The following is a 20221-nucleotide window of genomic DNA, read 5'->3' as shown; positions in this document are numbered from 1 at the left end:
CTGAGTTTCAATGGAGACCCCAGCTTTTTGGAGATGCCAGGCCTGTGGAACAACCACCAAGGACCGCAGTAGGTGTGGAATGGAGCTGACCTGGGTCTGAGTTGTGATATGTGATATTAACGTCATATCTTGGGGACAGGAATTGGAAAGGTTATAGTTTAATAGTGATCTGTTTGTGTGTTGACAAGGGGTCAATTGTACTGGATAGCTTTAGTGTCAACTTGACACACCTGGGTTGAAGAAGCCTCAGTTGGGGAATTGCCTCCATTGGACTGGCCTGTGGCCATGTCTGTGGGGCATCTTCTTGATGAGTGATGTGGGATCATATCTTGGGGACAGGAATTGGAAAGGTTATAGTTTAATAGTGATCTGTTTGTGTGTTGACAAGGGGTCAATTGTACTGGATAGCTTTAGTGTCAACTTGACACACCTGGGTTGAAGAAGCCTCAGTTGGGGAATTGCCTCCATTGGACTGGCCTGTGGCCATGTCTGTGGGGCATCTTCTTGATGAGTGATGTGGGAGAGCCCAGCCCACTGTGGGTGGTACCACCCCTGGGCAGGTGAGCCTGTGTTGCATAAGAAAGCAGGCTGAACAGGGTCCAGAGAGCAAACCTGTAAGCAGCATTCTTCCATGGCCTGTGCTCCAGCTCCAGCCTCCAGGTTCCTGCCCTAAGTTCCTACCTTGGGCTCCCTGATGAACCCGGGAGATGTAAGCTAAATAAACCCTTTCCTCCCTAAGTTGGTATTGGTCAGAATATTTTGTCACAGTAATGAAGAAACAAACTAGGACAGGTAAGATGACCATTTTAACAATATTAATTCTTCTGATCCATGAGCATGGAGGTCCATCCTTCATCTAATGTTTTTTTTTTTATTTCTTTCTTCAGTGTTTTAATGTTTTCACTGCACAGGTCTTTCAGTTCCTTGGTTAGGTTTTTCCAAGGTTTTTTTTAAAGGCAATTGTGAATGGTTTTTTTTTTTTTCTTTTGCCAGTTTCTTTCTCTGTATGTTTGTTATTGGTAATAGAAAGGCTACTGCTTTTTGTATGTTGATTTTGTACCCTGCCACTTTGCTAAATGTGCTTGTCGGATTTAAGAGTTTTCTGGTGGATTCTTTAGGGTCTCATGTATAGAATCATATATCATCTACAAAAAGATGTTTTGACTAGTTTCTTTCCTATTATCGTCCTTTTATTTCCTTCTTTTATTGTCTAGCTAAGACTGTAAGCACTGTATTGCATAAGAATGGGTGAGTAGACATCCTTAGCTTGTTCCTGATTTTAGTAGAAATGCTTTTTTTCCCAATTAGTATACGTTGGTTATACGTCATATATAGTCCTTATTATGCTGAGATCTGTTCCTTCTATTCCTAGTGTCCTCACATTTTCTTCATCAATTGAGACAATCACATGATTTCTGTCATTGAATCCATTATGTGATGTATTACATTTATTTATTATATATACTGAATTATCTCTGGAATGACACACACTCAATTCCATCTATTAATTTGGCTATTTAAATTGGATTATCAAGGACCAGTGGCCAAACCTGGCTTATTGAAATCAACTTGTTGACCTCAACTCTGGTAATAGGGTCATAGACACCAGTCCCATCTTCAGGATCAAATTGGGTATGCTTGGTTCTGTGCCCATGGCAGCTCACCTCACTCTGGGTAGTTCTCCACAGTTTCTGGTGCATGATGTGGAATCTGTGTCTAAGTTTTTCTGCAGACTCTAGAGTTCTGACTAGTTTTCCTCCACCCAGAATACTGCAGGGTTCAATTTGAAGTTTCTTCCCTGCAGTCTGGAGGTATCTGCCTGCCAGGTTTCAGCATATAATCCTGGGACATTTGGGCTGAGTTTCCCAATACTTTGGTTCGTGGAGGATCTGAATGCCAAGCTGCTCACTCAGCAGGGATCTTTCCACAATGGCATCTCACTGCTGCTCAGATGCCCAGAGGATTTTTCAGTCTCTCTTCTTCATGATGCAGCTATGGGTAACTGTGTCTCCATTCCTCCATCTTTAATTTTAAAAATATCTGTTACTAAAAATAGGCACTGTGTTTTTTAGCATGGCTCTGGTCACTCCCTGTCACTGGGACGGGAGCTTCCCAGAACAATTCCTCCAGGATAGACTGGATTTTTCCTGATCTGCTTTGCAAAGTTTCCTATTTTACTGTTATTGAAACAAGAACTGTTTGGCAGTGACCCAACTCATCTGATAGCTGTTTTATTGTCTAGCTAAGACTGTAAGCACTGTATTGCATAAGAATGGGGTGAGTAGACATCCTTAGCTTGTTCCTGATTTTAGTAGAAATGCTTTTTTTCCCAATTAGTATACGTTGGTTATACGTCATATATAGTCCTTATTATGCTGAGATCTGTTCCTTCTATTCCTAGTGTCCTCACATTTTCTTCATCAATTGAGACAATCACATGATTTCTGTCATTGAATCCATTATGTGATGTATTACATTTATTTATTATATATACTGAATTATCTCTGGAATGACACACACTCAATTCCATCTATTAATTTGGCTATTTAAATTGGATTATCAAGGACCAGTGGCCAAACCTGGCTTATTGAAATCAACTTGTTGACCTCAACTCTGGTAATAGGGTCATAGACACCAGTCCCATCTTCAGGATCAAATTGGGTATGCTTGGTTCTGTGCCCATGGCAGCTCACCTCACTCTGGGTAGTTCTCCACAGTTTCTGGTGCATGATGTGGAATCTGTGTCTAAGTTTTTCTGCAGACTCTAGAGTTCTGACTAGTTTTCCTCCACCCAGAATACTGCAGGGTTCAATTTGAAGTTTCTTCCCTGCAGTCTGGAGGTATCTGCCTGCCAGGTTTCAGCATATAATCCTGGGACATTTGGGCTGAGTTTCCCAATACTTTGGTTCGTGGAGGATCTGAATGCCAAGCTGCTCACTCAGCAGGGATCTTTCCACAATGGCATCTCACTGCTGCTCAGATGCCCAGAGGATTTTTCAGTCTCTCTTCTTCATGATGCAGCTATGGGTAACTGTGTCTCCATTCCTCCATCTTTAATTTTAAAAATATCTGTTACTAAAAATAGGCACTGTGTTTTTTAGCATGGCTCTGGTCACTCCCTGTCACTGGGACGGGAGCTTCCCAGAACAATTCCTCCAGGATAGACTGGATTTTTCCTGATCTGCTTTGCAAAGTTTCCTATTTTACTGTTATTGAAACAAGAACTGTTTGGCAGTGACCCAACTCATCTGATAGCTGTTTTCCAACTTCCCCAGTTTATTTCTTGGCGAGTATAAGAGTATGTCTGTCATCCACCATCTTCTTCCTCCAGATCCACCTGTGTTGCGTGTTAGACACATTGACCTATATGTCAATACTAATAAGCTCTTAGATCAGTGCCTGATACAAAGTAGATGTTTAAAAATATTGTTGAATGAAGCACAAATTCTGGTCTGACCTTCCTTGGTTCTTTCCTAGCATTCCTGTTTTCACCTCTCACACTTGCTCTCTATTTTTGTTCAGTTTATATCAAGCCACATTTGTTGCATGGACTCCTTCTTTGCCCCACTTCACAAGCTCCTGTTATCCTCTGCACACATTCCACATTGCTTTTCTCTGTCACTCTCTGCCAGAATGCCTTGGTATTTGGGTCACGGCAGGTCTCTCTTCCTAGTTTTTCCTTACTGCCTTAGACCTCACTCTGCAGCTTAGTAAGTCATAGTACATTGGAAAGAAATAGCAAAACAAACAAACAAACAAGCTTTGGTGTGTCAACTCAAAAACCCAACTCTCACCTCAGGGAATAGAAATTATTTATTTTGGAGACAAACATGAATGACCATTGCTCAGGAACACAGATTTGGGTCATCCCAAATTCCGTATACATTGGTAGAAACATCAGAGAGGCAGGTTACAGCAAAGCAGGGAAACCGTTGTTACAGGTCTCAGATGCTGTCTGATGATAGTTTTGGCTTTTGGGCTGGTAGAAACCAGTGGTCTGCTAAGTTAATACAGCCCAAAGGAAAATTAGTGCTCTGCACTTTCCAAATGATTTACCTAATGGTCACAAAGATGTTAGGCTATGTAAAGAGGAGGCTAATGATGGCCCAAGAAATGTAGCAAATGAGTTTTTTTTTTTTTCTTTCTGGGACAGGGTCTCCCTGTATCCCCAAGCTGGCATGGACTTGCTATGTAGACCAGAATGGCCTTGAACTCAAAGAGATCTATCTGCCTCTGCCTCCCAAGTGCTGGGATTAAAGGCATGTACCACCACACTGGCTTTGATTTGTAATTCAGCTCTGGACTTGCAATATTCCATACTCTCCACAATCGTTGATGTTCTAGTCAACCAGTCTTACAGAAGGAAGGTTTGATTTGAAGCTGTAGCTTCTTTCTGGGAACTTTTGTTTACAAATGTTTCTATATTTTAGAAGTTTAGGAGCACTGATGGCATAGTTCCACTTTTATACCTGTTAGTGGGAGGGACCTCATCTCATCAACAATGTGACATTTCCTCTTGAAATGTACTCATCCAGTAGAGCTAGATTCCTACCCAGATCCTCACAAGTGTGTGTTTAAAAAGGCAAGGTAAATATTGACCCAACATTCATTCCATAAGACCTCTGTCCAGCATTCAGCTCGTTGGCAGTTTTCATTAGCCCAGAATGCCTCTGTCTGCTGTTTCTCAGGATGGCACCTTTATTCCCTGTGCACACTGATACCTCCCCTCTCTGGAGTGCCTTTCTTGTTTCTCTGGCTTTCAGACTCTTATGTGGACTACTTCTTCTCCTGTCTACTTCTCCTGTCTTACCTTTAGATAACAGAATCCTTTACTTTCAATGTTCTGGTGTTCACAATGCATTGATTCATGGTAGTTCACAGCAGTTGAACACTCTCTTCTTGGACTTGCCTTGACAAACCCATCAAAGAACATCATTGGCTAGTCTACTCACATTAAACTGGGTATTTTTCTTATCTGTATTAATTTGTGTCTCCAGAATTTTGTGTCTCAAAGTGTTAGTACCTCAAGGCAGGAGTCCTTCTGTCCACTATATTCAAGCATCTAGTCATGACTTAAACAGCTTAGGCAGACAAAGAACATTTACTTAATTGAATGTATTCCTAACTATACTCAAATCCATTTGTAGAGGCAGATACTTCAGATTTGTTCTTTATTCAGCATCTTCTGTCAATTTTGTATGAAATGACAAGATCTGGATTTGGAATTAATGGATCTGGGTTCAAACTCTGCCTGTGTGGCCCTGAACAAGTCACTTAATTTTTTCGAAGTATAAGTTTCTTCAGTTGTTAAATGGGGGTAGTACTACAGTTGTGGGCACCGAAATGAGATATCTGGGTAGAAAGTTATGAAACTGTGTAAAAGATTGTGAACACTGCCTTCTCATGCTCTAGTCTCAGTGTCTTCTGGGCAGTGATCAGTTACCATTCCTGCTGGGGGATTCCATTGTATGCCTCAGCATAGGGCGCTAGACATGACTTGGTCATGAAAAGTGCCCAAGTCTCATTCTCATTAACAGATACCTTGGCTCAGTTTCAACAAATGTCATTTACTTGAATGCAGATAATTCTTTTCTGGTTCCCAATGTCTTCCGTATTTGCTCATTCGTTCATTCATTCATTCATTCATTCACTTACAAGTTAACATAACTGTTTAGAGTGACTAGCATGGGCCATGAAGCATGCTGGTAGATACCCCAGAAGTAAATACTTGAAGAGGTTCATATTGTTCTGAGTGAAACACACAGCAACAGATTATAACAACAACAAAAAGAACCATCCTCTCTTGTGGCAGGTATGTACAGGGTGTACAGTTCAGGGAAGATCAGTTGTGCTTAGTGAGGCCCTGAGTGTCCTGAGAGCTTTGCTCTCTTAAGGATTGATTGGGTGAAGAAGGTGGAGCAATTCGAAGGAAAAACACAAGCAAAACAAAAGAACCCTGGAAACAATTGGTAGCTCAGTCTTCTGACTTCATTCATGGTTACTCTGGATCAAGTACTCATTATGTGCCAGGCCCTAGACAGCTGAGGAGTCAGTGAAAGCTTCACAGGGATCGATGGGGTGGTGAGGTGCAACAAAACTAGTCAGTTTCGAAGCGACTTGGACAAGCATTTCACTCCATATGGCACACATGAGAAAGGGTTAAATAGATGTGGGAATCTCCACCACAAAGGAGTGCTTTCTACCAAAGATGCTACGAGGTGCTGTGTCAAAGGACAGGCTAACGTATCTACACTGGACCAGAACAGTCGCACTCAAGCAAGTCCAAGTATGTCACAAATAGTCACCTCTGAGCATTAAGCGTCTTTTTCGTCAGGAAATACAAATTTAAACAACGCGGCACTCAGGCTTAAGATAAAGCAGAAGAAAACAACCACCAAGGCTGGTGGTGGCACTTTAGGGAACAAAAAGGGTAAATGAAAAAACGAAGAGTTTGGTAGGGGAAACCGGGATTCTACACTCTGGAGCCGAGAACTTAACAGCAAGGGAGAAGAGGCGATCTCCTGTGGGCCAGTCCTTCCCATCAGAGGAAGGAGAGGCGCTCCGCGGTACCTAGGCAACCGTAAGCCCGCCCTCTCCGGAGCCAACCCTTCGGTGATTGGCTCACGATTTTCCCCAATGGGCGCTCCTGGGAACTTCCCGCCACCTCAGGCGCCTGCTTCAAACAGCCGCAGGTTAGCAACCGCGGGCAGCGGGTCAACCGACCTTGCTGGAGGCGGGCTCTTCCGCCCCTGGCCACGCCTACCTGCCAGTCCCGGGCGAGTGGCGGCGGCGATTGGAGGAGGCGGCTGCTCTTCAAGCGGCAGGGACTTGGGGGCTAGGTTGTGACGAGGAAGGCGCTCGGGGGGGCACGCAGCGGGGTGGGGAGGTGCGCTGGTAGTTGCCAAGCTGAGAGCCACCTCTCGGCCGGCGGGAACAGCGCGGGGGACAGCGGAGCGTGACCCAGGCATCCGCAGGTCGGTGCCCGGCTTCGGACAGTGGCGTGCCCGCGAGCGCTTTCCTCACAGACAGCCCGCTCCAGCCTCGGTGGACGCTCTGCCCGGCCCGCTGCCCCGCTGCCCCCCACGCCGCACCGAAACCCTGCAGCCCGGAGCCGCCGGGCGCTGTGGCGCGTGGGCATTGTGCGCCAGGCCCAGCCGAGGGGGGGCCCTCCTGGGTCTTGGGGTTACTGTCGTTCCTCCCCATCCTGGTTGGTCCACGCTGCTGTCAGTGGGTCCGGACTCCGCTGAGTGCCATCATTTAAGCCCTGTGCAAAGTGCACGCTGAAGGAGCAGCCTTGGCTTTGCGAGCTGCAGGTGAGGTTTGCTTGCCTATGGGCGGTCCGTTTGTTCTTTTTCATACGTAGGTAGATCCTGTTTTTACCCCATTTTATCGAGGAAGAAACGGAAGCAGTTTAAGATTGCGCAGGTGACACATTGAAGAACCCAAACTGAGCCCAGGCTATTGAATGAGCATCCTCGTTGTTTAGCTACTTACAGCCATAGTGTATCCTTTAGGATCTATCCAAGATCTATTAAGATGTCATCTAACGCCAGCGCCCCCCCCGCAATTCCCCGGGAACTTCTCCAACCTTCGGAGCCGGTTTGTGCTAACTAGTTGTTAGTTGTTGCAGAGTTTATTACAGTCACTATTGTAGCCGTTCGTTTATGCCACTGCATCCCTAGGAGACTGACAGCCTCCCCATAACTGGTACCATGGGTTACATACCTCTAGGATATAATCTCACGCTGAGTAACATTCAATATTATATTGTATTGAAATAATGAGTTCCTGCTGGGTAACATGGATTGTCATTATTTCAACAGCTATTTTGTGTGTGTGTCTACCATGTTTAAAGCATAGATAGACTTATTTCTGCCTTCAGAGTGCTTTTAGTTTTGTAGCTTAGGTAAAAACAGTGCTGTTTGGTTTGTGATCTTTCATCCAACTAAACAACAATTGATTTTTCCTCTTTGTAAGGAGGACAGTGAAAACAACAGTGAGTGCTGGGTGGGAGGGCCGGCTGATCTGAGTTAAGAAATGACAGATTATGCTCTTTATGTTCTTATTGATGGGTTCAGAAAGTTTCCTATCTGCACTGAAAATCTTAGCCAGCTAGGTATATTTTTAAAAAACACACTGTCCACATGCATCTTGATTTTTTAAAGTGGTTAGCCCTCTGAGTCAATACACACAGGAGTACATTATTTCTACTAATGGCATGATATTGACAAATTAATTCAGAGGTATTTTACTAGGGCAAATGTTTATTTTCAGTATGGTAGTATGGATGATTTTCAAGATGATTTTAGCAGCCATATTTTACTAGCAGTTCATTAAAAACACAAAAAATACAAAATAGTCAATGTGAAGTGTTAGCTTTTTTTTTTTTCAATGTAGCACTTCAAGGTGGCTCTTTGTTGCTGAAATTACAGTTTCTTGAGTTCCATGAGTTCAGCATCTTTTTGTGTGTAGGTATGTGCACATGGTGTGTGTGCATGTGTGTATGTGCTGGTGCTGTGGTGACTGTGTGGAGGTTATGGACAATCTTGGTGTCGGTCCTCACTTTCCACCCTGTTTGAGGCAGGATCTCTGTTGTTTTCCACTGTGTGGGCCACGCTAGCTGGCCCACGAACTTCTGGACATTCTCCTTTGTGCTTCCCAATTTTGTAGGATTACAGATGATATGTGTCCAGCTTTGACCTGGGTTCTGGGGATTTGAACTCAGGTCTTCATGCTTGCATGGCAAGTGCTATAAGCCACAGAGTCATCTCCCCAGTGTGAGCCCAGAATCTTAGACTATTCAGTGAGCATTTACATTCTTTTTTCTTCTTTTTTCCTGTATATTTTTATTGAAGTTTTGTGTATTTCATGCACAATATCTTAATCATCTTTGTACCCCATTCCCTAGCTGCACCCTCCTCTATGCGCCCCCTCCACTGGATTTCATGAATTCTGTCATTTATATTAAGGCCTATCAAGTCAAGTTAGTGTCCCTAGACATCCCTCAGTGCAAGTTCATCCATTGGGGTCTAGTCAGCCTATCTAGGCATCTACATTCTTTTAAAAATAAATTTTCATGTTATTTTCCCATTCTTAAGTTATCATTTTCTCATTTCCTTGGAAAAATTGCTTACTGATATTTTATAGGGTGTTTTATATATATTTGTACAATTATAATTTTAATTCTTGACTTTGTTAATGCATTCTATGGTACATAATATTTGACTTACTATTGATGCCTTTTGCCTTATACATATTTTGTTTTTTGTGGTTAGGTTTTTTCAGCCTTTTCCTTTGTAGTATTATCTTAAGATTTAAAAAATATTGTTAAAAAATTTATTATGTGTGTGTATGTATTTTTTTTTTAATGAGTGTGTGTGTTTGTGCACATCTGTACAGTGCCCACAGAGGCCAGAAGAGGGCATTGGATCCCCACAGGAGGAGCTACTTGACATGGGTGCTTGAGAACTGAACTTGGGTCCACTGCAAGAGCAACAAGTGCGCTGAACTCCTGAGTCACTCTCCAGCCCCACTTTGAATATTATAATAATGTCTATTATAGCAGTGGTAATTAGTAAATATATTAATGACCTTTTTAGTCCTTGTTTCCCACCTTCCCATGGTAAGTACATCAGGTTTTCCTTAGATCTAAAATAGTTTCTTATGGTCTCTGGCAGTTTATACTTTTTAGCAGTTAAACCTATTTATACCTTTCCTTTCTAGTTTATTATTTTAATTTTTTGTTTGCATCATCTTCCGATTGTAAGTACTTTCCAGCCAGTTCAGAGATCTGTTCAGTTTTGTTACCTATTTGCATTTTTTTCTCTCCTATGACTTGCTGTCATGGGCTGTTTTCTCTGAGTCAGGACCATCTCCCCCTCTCACAGGAGGACCATGTCGTTGGAATTTGGCAGTGTTGCACTACACACACAAAATGAAGATGAAGACTATGACAAAGAAGACTACGAAAGGGAGAAGGAGGTGAGTTCCTTGGAAAAAGCCCCTGAGCCCAGTGCTTCACAGCTTTTATTTGCTGACCAAAATTATGTCCTTTAAAGGGATTTTTAATTCATTCAAAATAAAACAAAGCAAAACTCTGTTAACCTGATTGATATTTAGACTTTCTCATAGTTTTTATCAGCTTTATACAAACCTAGGCACACTGGGGAAGAGGGAATCTCAGTTGACAAATTGCCTCTCTTAGACTGACCTTTTGTCATTGGGGCATTTTCTTAATTGCTAATTGAAGTAGGAGGGCTCAGCCTCCTGCTGTGGGAGGAACCATCCTTGGGCAGACTGATCTGGACTGTGTAAGAAAGGTAGTTGAGCAAGCGAGGGGAAGCAAGCCAGTGAGCAGTGTTCCTCCATGGTCTCAGCCTCAGTTCCTGCCTTGGATTCCATCGATGATGAAATGTAACCTCTAAGTCAAATAAACCCACTTCTCCCCCAAGTTACTAAAAAATTTTTTTTTATATTCATTTATTGTGTGTGTGCGCGCACGTGTGGTATACAGGTGTGAAGACCATTTTTAATTCTAGCACTTGGAAAGCAGAGATAGGATCCCTGGGCAAGCTAGGTAGCCAGAATTGGCAAGCTCAGGGTTTAGCAAGAGACCCTGCCAAAATAAAATAAGAGGGATCAGGGAAGATACTGATGTCAAGTCTAGGCCTCCACAAGTATGCTCATTCATATATATGTGCACCCTCTACACTTGTCCCTGCTCACAGGTATGTACCCACACCCTTGCATACACACATGCACACGTTTACACACCGATGTGTAAACGATAAAGAGGAGAGGAATGCATCTTTGAGACAAGGATAAAGCAGAAATTGCATCAGATGACTAAATTCTTTAGGAATTCTTTAATGAGAAGATAACAGCTTCCTTTGAAAGGAGAGGCCTAACTTTTGGGTATTTGGACCATGGCTGTGATGCTTCAGGTAGTTTATTTCCATCCTCATGGGGACAGATTGACCAGTGATGAAGAAATAAGGGTGATAGGAAAGCAATGGGTTGGGGGACTGCAGTAGATCAGGTGGAGGGAGAAAGAACCATCTGTGCAGGAGGCTGGAGAAGAACATTCTAGGTCCAAGACACCAGCAAAGGTACAGGGAATTGAGGGAGAGAACCGGTATCTCCTGAGGTCATGGCAGTTAATGTTAACGAGGGTAAGTGGTGGTCATTGGTAGGCTGGTGCTTACATTTTTAAGAACAATGAGGAGCCAATGGAAAATTTTAAGTGGGAAAGTGAGATCTGATCATTTTTTTGAAATGTTGTTTGGGATACTGTGTGATGAATAGTTCATGAAACGAAAGAAATAGGAATAAGAGGCCACATGAAGTGTTTAGCAGAACTCTTGGAACATAATAAGCATTCAGTAAATGGAAGTGATAATAAGAGTAGTATAGTATTATAAGTGAAAGTCAGTATACTTGTTTTGATTATTTTTAGTTTGAGTCAGATTTCTTGATTGTGATAGAAGGCTTCTTTTATACTGAGACTATGCCTGCTAATTTGTTAACTGATTCTTCTAAGTAGTTACATTGGACCATCATTATCAACAACAACAAAAAAGTAAGGAACTAGGTAGTTGACCAGTGCCCACATAGCTTCCAGCAGTGTTAGGGAACAGATAGAAAACTTGAAGCTTACTTAATTTTGGCCATAGTTATGTATTATTTGGTTGTACAGCATTTTTTTTAAAACAAATATTTATAAGGAAAATTTTCATGCAACACTCCAGAGTTTCTAACTTATCTTGAAACTTAAGTCCTGGCCATGCTGCCTAGTGTTTGCATGTGACAGCACGTGAGGAGAGCTGAGCAGAGGCTCTCCTAGAAGGCCAATTTCCACTTTTCATAGGGACACACGGGCATGTGCCTCCTCTTGTATCTTCCCTGGGAACTTTGAATTTGTGACAGGTTCCTTTTGAACAATTGTTGATGAGAGTATGGAGATGAGACTTTTTTGTTAGTCTCAGAACTCAGAGTGAAAGTCTTCATGACCTTGATATCTTTGGATATTTAGCAGGATCAATTTAAATAATTACTGCTGGGAAGAACAAAAAATATTGCCAGGTGACTTTTCACTGAGAAGAGTATTAGAGAGATGAATAGGATGTCAGGTAGTGAAAATTTTAAAGTGGATTTTGAGGAGGCAGTTCTAGATAATATAGAAAATACCATTAGGCTGATTGATTTAATAGATTGAATTCTGGGATAGGGACTTTGTAGAGGAACTTTGAGGAGTTAAAGCATCTAAGAAAGTATCTCTAGCAGAGTGAAAAAGAATATAGCACTGATGTGTCTCAAGAAACCTCATGTTAATAAAATTGTTTCTACTTAAAAAAATTGCTATAAAGAAAAAATATGGTTGGATGCTGGAGAGTTTCAGATTTTTAGTAACAAAATTCAGACATTTATAAAAATGAGCTATTTATGTAATTTGTCCCTATAAGTTAAAATAGCATGTTTGGTCAGGCATAGTGGTACATTCCTTTAATCCAGCACTTGGGAGGCAGAGGCAGGCATATCTCTGTGAGTTCAAGGCCAGCCTGATCTACTAGGGCATCCCAGGCCATCCAGAGCTACACAGTAAGAGCCTGAAAAAACAAAAAGAGTAAGTTGGCTGATCAACCCTAAACTTCCATGATATCTAAGTCTTCTAAGTCCTCAGCCTAGATTATAGTAGCAGAGCAATTCACAGCCTTGTGAGGTTAAAGAGTACAGTGGTCCTTTCCTCCCTGCCTGGTTGATAGCCTTGGGATATAACTGTTATAACTGTTAGCAGTGGACTAATATACATTGTGTTCTCTACTTAGTGAATCACTCACTTTGCATTCATTTAATTTATGAAGGGGACACTCCTGTTTCCCAAATATGTGATTGTTGACTGAGTATACCACTTTGCGCTTGTAATATACCCTGCTAAGGATTTGGAGTAGTTGATAATCCTGACTTTAACCTTCTAATATGAGTGGCCAGTTGCTAATACAAAATTCTTTACCAAGCTGTGTTTAACTTTGTTGCTTAGGGGCCCTTTGGGAGTTTGTTCACATTTACCTGTAAGTCAGTGACTAAGCCATTGTCCGTTCCTGGCCTCCCTCCTGTCTTAATTAACAGCTCTACAGTTATACCTTGCCTTTGCCATTTCTGTTCTGTTCTTTTTTTTTTTCCCCCTCATTGTTTGCACTGAAGATCATGGAGAGAAGGCATTTACTCTTCAGAAAAGGAAAGGACTTTGTAAATAAGTGACAATATTCAGACAACATTTAGACCAGGGGACTCTTAAGCCATAGACCATCAAGGATAGATACATATTTAAAAACAAACAAAAAACAACCCTTTAAGAATTTTCAGAAAAGACAGTATTACATATATTTAAATTGTTATAACTCAGTGGTACATTGGTGAAATTGAGTCATTGGGGACTAAGGCATAGCAGAGAGGTGCAGCATCCACAATGTCACAGTGGGTCTACAGTCTCTTACAGTCACGAGGACAGATTAGGGTTAGGTGAGTTGAGGTGATGATACCATGAAATGTCCATATCAGTTAATCACCACACAGTACTTGTTATTCATGTTCCTTACAAATTACTGGAACACACCAATTTTTGTTGGTACCCTTTGAGAACTCCTGATGCAGGTGATGTGGCTACTCAGTATATACCTCACCTAAGTATTGTAGGCTCAGAAAAGAGTTTTTTAACGTATTCACTTTAGTATAAAAATGGGACTTTGCAAAATACAGTTCCCCTTAAATGACTATATTTTATGATTCCATGGTTTGCTTTTACAGAGGTGGTTGTTAAGTTTTTGATAAGCATGGTGGTTATAAGTTTCTCAGTTATTAGTGAAGTAGAGGCTTGAAGTAGATTGTCACTTGGGAATGTCACAGGTTGCTGGAGTATGTGTTTCTGCAAGCTCACAGGAAATAACTGTGATTACTGCTTGGTTCTAGGTAGTGAAGTTGTTTATGTTTGTATATAGTTTGGAGATGGTGGTTTGGAGGAGAAATACTCTGATACTACTTGATTGCTTCATTAGTGACAGTATATTTAAAGTGAGCTTGAGGAAGGGAGGTGGTTTGTATGACAGACGAATGACAGGAGGTCCCTCCACAGTGCTCCCTTGGTCCTTCTGGGCTCTTATACTGGTAATTTCTTTAATATAATAATAAGTCTTCTTCCAACATAGAATTGTGTATTTTAGGTGAGTTGATGTCATTATGGAAACACTTTGGTGGTTTGCTTCCATTAGAAGGAGTTGTAAAGGTGGTAATTACATTCTACATGATCTGACTTATTTAGTGGAATTATCTTATTGTTCAAGAAAATTCAAGAAACAAATGGTTGTTAATTAATTGTTTTATTTTGCTTTGGGATTTATCTAATTTTATGTGTAGGAGTCTTTAGCCTGTATGTCTATAAGTGTACCTATGTGTGCAGAGTCCCTGAAAGCCAGAAGAAGGCATTGGACCGCCTATAACTGGAGCTATGGACAGTTGTTAGCCACCCTGTGGGTGCTGGGAACCAAACCTAGGTCTTCTGCAAAAGCAGCCAGTATTTTTAATCTCTGAAGCATCGCTTCAGCCCCTAATATCGTATTTTTTATGTTAGTTTATCTATTGCGTAGACTTTATCTGGATTGCATTTCATGCATTTCCCCCTGTAATATCCAGATAATCCTTTTCAAGGACTATCACAATTGAAATGAAAATAATGAATGGTTGTTTGTAGGACTAAAAGTTAATTGTATACGATCAAGTAGATATGTCTTTAGTGACTGACTGAACATCACACGGAAGAAGAGACAAGTGAAAACAGGGAGATTTAAGTTGAGATTGTAGCTCTGGGACTTGAATGTCCTTTCTCCTTGTCTTGCCCCATGTGCTGTTGGACCTTGATTTGCTACTTTTAGAAGGACAGGCTTGGCTTAGAGGAGCCCCAGTGTTAATTCTACGATGGGTCATCTCTAGTGCAGCACATACTTGTCTGATATATGTTGCCATCTCTTTCAGATCTGCAGCAACTTAGACAAATTCTTCCCTATTAACACAGCTTAATTTAACTAATGAGAGGTGTTTTTTGTTGGTCTTTTTCATCCTGAACATGGCATGATTCATAAACTAAAGCTGTGGCTGCCAAGTTATTCTGGCCCTTTACCAATCCCATATGAGGCTTTCTCAAGGATGTTTTAAACTTGGTTCTTTGGTAAAATAAAGATTCTGCTTAGTGCGTATCCATGTGTTATTTTGTACTTCACTTTAAAAAAAATCAGCATCTTTTCAGAAGTGTCCTCATTAGGTAGTCTGTGTGGAAGAGCTGTTGGCTACTCCATTTGCTGTCTTTCTCTGGGGAAAAGATGGACTGTGTTGTCGGTAATCTGAGAGCCCTGGAGGCTCTGAGGACAGTCTGTTCAGTTAATGTAAGTTGAGACTCCTAACAGAAGGTTTACATGTTGTCTGTTTTTACATGCTCCCCTGGAACACGGGATTACTGTAAAGTGTTTTGCTGATGAAGTTCTTTAACTCCCCCCACCCCCTTTTTTAGGAGGGAAGCACAAAGTAGTAAAGGAGAGGTGTTTCTTGAATGACTCACTCACAATGTACTTAAGTAGAAATTTAGGGAAGGCATCTTATCTGGTAAGCAGTAATATCCCACTGAAAGGATTGCTACTCATAGCCAAAAAACAGTCCTGTTGAACTTAAAATTAATTGGTGGGAGAGTGTGTGTGTGTGTGTGTGTGAGGATGGTTGTTGCTGTCCTTAATTTGTATTTGGCAGTTGGTAGGTCTTTAATGAGGAAAATTTGTGGTTCTAAAATTCTCTTACTTTATAACCTGCATAGGTTGATAGGACAATTTTGTGTTTTATGGCACAAAGTTTAATGACTGAATCAAAATCTGATTGACAATTGTAAAGTGAAATTCACTTCTGGGCATGCTCTCAGCTTCCAGGCCCTCTGTGAGGCGGGATGGATCCTTCTCTCCCCACGCTGTCCTTAGGACTGACCGACAAAACCAACACAATGTATTCGGATTCTCGTACAGAGTTTATGATGTCTGGAAGAGGGTTACTTAAAAAGGCATGCACCTGTGGGTTTTTTTTCCCTACATCTCAGCTGAACTTTTCAGATGGGCGGCTACCAGAGCACAGGCCAAGATGGCAAACTTCATGCCTCCCCAGCTTCCTCTGTGTCTCTCTTTAGGACCCCCCCCCCCGCCCATGCAACTGAAGCTGACTGATTGGGTGGGAGGGGTGACTGTCTCCCTCTCTTTCTACAGAGTCTCTTAGGGTTCGGACATCCAGCTGTTGCCAGTTCTTTTGGAGGACAGTCCTATCCTACAACAGTGGATATGAGGAGGTCACATGGATCCTGGGAAGTGGAAATGTGGGGTGGAATTTTGTTTCTGTGTGGCCTTGTCAGGAAGACTTTACCCTATTTAGCTTCACTCTGCTCTGTAGGTTCTAGAAGCCAAGGAGTAAGACTCAGCAGGTGAAAGACTGTTGGAGAACTTTTTTGAAGGCAAATAACTATTTTAAAATAATATGTATGTAAAACATAAAGCTCCAAATGCTGTAGGGGTGATTTTGCTCGTTGATAAATTTAAGAATTTAATGAGTTGGTTGTTCTGATTCAAATTCATTTTTTTCTTAGATGCCAATATCATTAATTTTTGCTATTACAAGGAAAGCTCTGATAATTGCTTGATTATCGTATAGCTTTTTCTGTCTTTGTGAGGGGGGAGAATGTACTTTTCAGATGCCCCCGTCAAGGTTTCCCCAAATTATAAAGACTCTGTATTTCAACCTCACAGAAGGTTTAGAATAAAATATTCAGTTCAGGAGTCCTTACTTGATGTAAGGTATTTGTTTTGTTCTTTTCCCCTGTGTAGCGGAGTTAGCATTTATCCTTGAAGTAGTGATTCGTGATTCTACACAGAACTGACTGGTCTGCTTTTAAAAGACAGATCAGATAGACAGTCTCCTAGTGCATCTTGTCTTGTTAGAATTGCTTCACTCCTTTTTGTCTGTGGCCTGTGTATACTAATGTATTGTGTTTAACATGCTTTTTTGTTCTTTTCCTTTATGTCTTTGGGTTAACTGATACAGCCAGTTTTCAAAGTGATTGTTCAGTTTTTGTGCATGAGCCAGGTAGGCAGTAAATCACAGTCTTGGTTGTTATCTTAGTGTTAAAAAGATTTAAACATGAAAATGCCTTTTCAATAAAAAAGGATATCTTTCTCATTTTTAAAGAATCAAACGGATTGAGATAGTTTTTAGAAAACTAATGCAGTGTGCAACAGAGGTGCATATGGGAGTAAAGAGCTTCACCCCTCTCTTTCTCCATTCCTCTTCCAGAATTGTTCAGAGAAATTCATAAACAGTTTTGGATTGTCCTTTCAGACCTTTCTTAGAGTACGTTTATTTAAGGCTTTTACCATATGTTTTGTTTAAGAAAGTTTTTAAAAATTACATAGAAACATGTTATAGCTTTGTGGAATTACCTTTATACCAGTGGCAGAATGTAAAACAACAAAGACAACAAAAGCAAAACCTCAAAGCTAAACATCAGCAGAACCGAAACAGCAAAGATCCACAAGTACTTGCCACAGACTATGGAGTGTCTCATGTTCCCAATCCCAAGATTACAGTCTCTGAATCCACTCATTGCATAATTGTCTGCAATTAATACGTTTAGAAGGACTTAGTATGTTCATTTAACTGATGCTTAGTTTCTTAAAGAGAAGTCATTATAAGGAATCCCCCTACAAACTATTTAGTAACATATTTTAAGATCCCTTATGTTGGGATTTGAAGAAAGATAGTTGCAGATAGAGACTGAAATTAACATGACTTTATGTTAGTATCACTGTTATACTTTTGAAAGTGTTTGTCTGTGGAAAGCTGCACCTTCTAACTTTTCTTTTACTCACTTGTTTTGTAAGACCAGAGGATTATATCTTTTCATCATTGGAAATAAATGGTTGTCTACTAATTAGTCACTCCCCAAGGGATTTCTAGCACATTATCAGAGCTTAGGGGCTCTGAGGCCACCTGCTTCTGCTGCTGTTCCCAGCACCTGGGCAGAGTGTATCTGGCTACTTAGAGTCCCTGTGGGATGACTGATTGTCATGCCCCCAAGGTCCAATTACTGTTGAAGCAGGATTCTGAGAGGCAACCCCGCCCTGTGACAGCCTAACATAATGAATGAATGTACCTTGATTATGATTTGCTGTGTTTCCATAAAGAAATTTTTTTAATTGTAGTGTTTATCTATACAAACCTGACACCCTTGTCAAAAAAAAAGACTGCTAATATAAATCCTGTTATTATGCTTTCCCCTTCCCTCAAGTGAAATGATGAACATCATTCATGTGGAATTTTAAGAAACTAAATGGAGGAGTTAGAACCTCTTTGGTATATACAGTCAGTCACTGGCTTCAAGGCAGCTTTAGGTGGCACCTTGCAGCTCAGTCATTGTGTTCTGATGTTTTCTCCTGTTTCAGTTGCAACAGCTACTCACAGACCTCCCTCACGACATGCTGGATGACGACCTCTCCTCTCCTGAGCGCCACAATTCTGACTGCAGTGAGGATGGCACAGAGGGAGAGTAAGGACCTGAAATTACTTCCTTCTGTGTATTTTACTCCATAAATCTTCCTTTATTCTTTGATGATAATAACGTAATCCTAAACTTTAGACTGATTCTTAAATTTTGGGTGAAGGTTGAAGGGAAAACAACAAATCATAAACAACAAACATTAGAGTCCTGGGGTTCTTGGTGTTATCTCTGTCCAAATAGTATAGACCTTAAGTCTAAAGTACCGATTTTTCTCAAGACAGCATCCTTCTGAGCAATCAGAAAGGAACTGGAATGAGCACCAGGTGCTGCCCAGGTCTCAGAATGTAAATGTAAGTATCTGCTGTGACCATGGTGCTGGTGGGATGGGGTAGTTCTTAGTGCTTTTGTTTTACTCTTGTTGTCTAATGGGCCTATAATGAAATTCAGGGCTTGTATGTTGGAGAGAAATGTGGCAATGGCTGGGAAGGTGATCCAAGTAAAGCTGAAGACGAACATCCTGGATTCCATCCTGAAGAAGGCGGAGATGAAGGTGGAAGTGGCTATAGTCCTCCAAGTAAACATGAGCTGACAGAGCTGTATCGCCTTCCTGAAAACTTCAGGCCATATACCAGTGGTCAGAAGCAGGAACTTCACAAGCAGTCAGCAAATGTAATTAAATTTTCAGATCCTCAAAGGAACAATTTCCAGGTATTATAAGAATTTGACTTTCAAGAGTTTGTATGTGTATACACACATTTGCATGGTGTTTATGTCTTTAAGAAATGTTTGTGAGGTAGGCATGGTGGCCCACACCTTTAATCCCAGCACTAGAGAGGCAGCTAGATTTCTAAGCACTTGAGACCATCTTGGTTTACAGTGATGAGTTCCAGGCCATCCAGGACTACATAGTGAGACTGTCTTTTAAAATAAGGATGCGGTTGCTGGAGAGATAGCTCAGTTGTTAAGAGCATTGGCTGCTCTTATAGAGGACCTAGGTTCGGTTCCTAGCACTTGCGTGGCTGCTAACACCCATCTGTAACTTCAGTTTCAAGGGATCTGATGCCCTTTTCTGGCCTCTGTGGATATTACGTGCATAAAATACACTTACACACATGCAGGTAAACACTCATACACATAGAATGAAAAATAAAATTTTTGTTTTTGTTTTTGTTTATTGAGACAGGGTCTCCCTAGCTAGCCTGGAACTCACTATATATACCAGGCTGTCCTCGATCTTACAGATTTACTTGTTTCTGTCTCCCGAGTGCTGGGATCAAAGACATGTGCCATCACGCCTTGCTAACAAAATAAAATTTTAAAAAAGAAATGTGAATTTAACAGTAGGATGATTTACAACAATTTCTCAGAATGTACTTACTCAGGTTCATGGTAAATTAGGCATGCTATTTTCTGTTTATAATTGAATACATTTGTAATGTTAAACCTGATGTTTAAAATAGAAGCTTTCTGCAAACAGTTATTTAAACATTAAAGATAAAGAATAATTTCTCATTTATTGCTGCTCTGGCATCTGCCTTGACACTGCTTCAGTGAGAAGCCATGTTTAGGTATCTTCATAGAGGTTTTTAGTTTTTTTTTTTTTTTTTTTTTTGGACCATTTCCCTGTAGCATCACCTGGCCTGGAAAATG

At 41.1% G+C, this 20221-nt stretch overlaps 1 protein-coding gene across 5 annotated transcripts in view; it reads left to right on the top strand.

Annotated features, from left to right (window-relative positions):
* The first annotated feature begins 7173 nt into the window (after positions 1-7173).
* The window catches only part of Cep152 (centrosomal protein 152), an 82867-nt gene continuing 69819 nt past the window's right edge, over positions 7174-20221 (top strand). For all 5 annotated transcript variants that reach the window (XM_008831783.3, XM_008831781.3, XM_029562942.1 and 2 more), the window contains exons 1-5: positions 7174-7296; positions 9885-9981; positions 18516-18619; positions 18849-18921; positions 19019-19279. In XM_008831783.3, coding sequence (XP_008830005.1) covers positions 9895-9981; positions 18516-18619; positions 18849-18921; positions 19019-19279 — 525 coding nt within the window. In that variant the 5' untranslated portion in view covers positions 7174-7296; positions 9885-9894. The remainder of the gene's footprint in view (positions 7297-9884; positions 9982-18515; positions 18620-18848; positions 18922-19018; positions 19280-20221) is intronic.

Source organism: Nannospalax galili, unplaced genomic scaffold (assembly GCF_000622305.1).
Source record: "Nannospalax galili isolate Female #2095 unplaced genomic scaffold, S.galili_v1.0 scaffold735, whole genome shotgun sequence".
In the NCBI taxonomy this organism is placed as follows: domain Eukaryota; kingdom Metazoa; phylum Chordata; class Mammalia; order Rodentia; family Spalacidae; genus Nannospalax; species Nannospalax galili.
The sequence above is the reverse complement of the archived record's forward strand: the minus strand, read 5'-3'. Positions and strand labels throughout refer to the sequence as shown.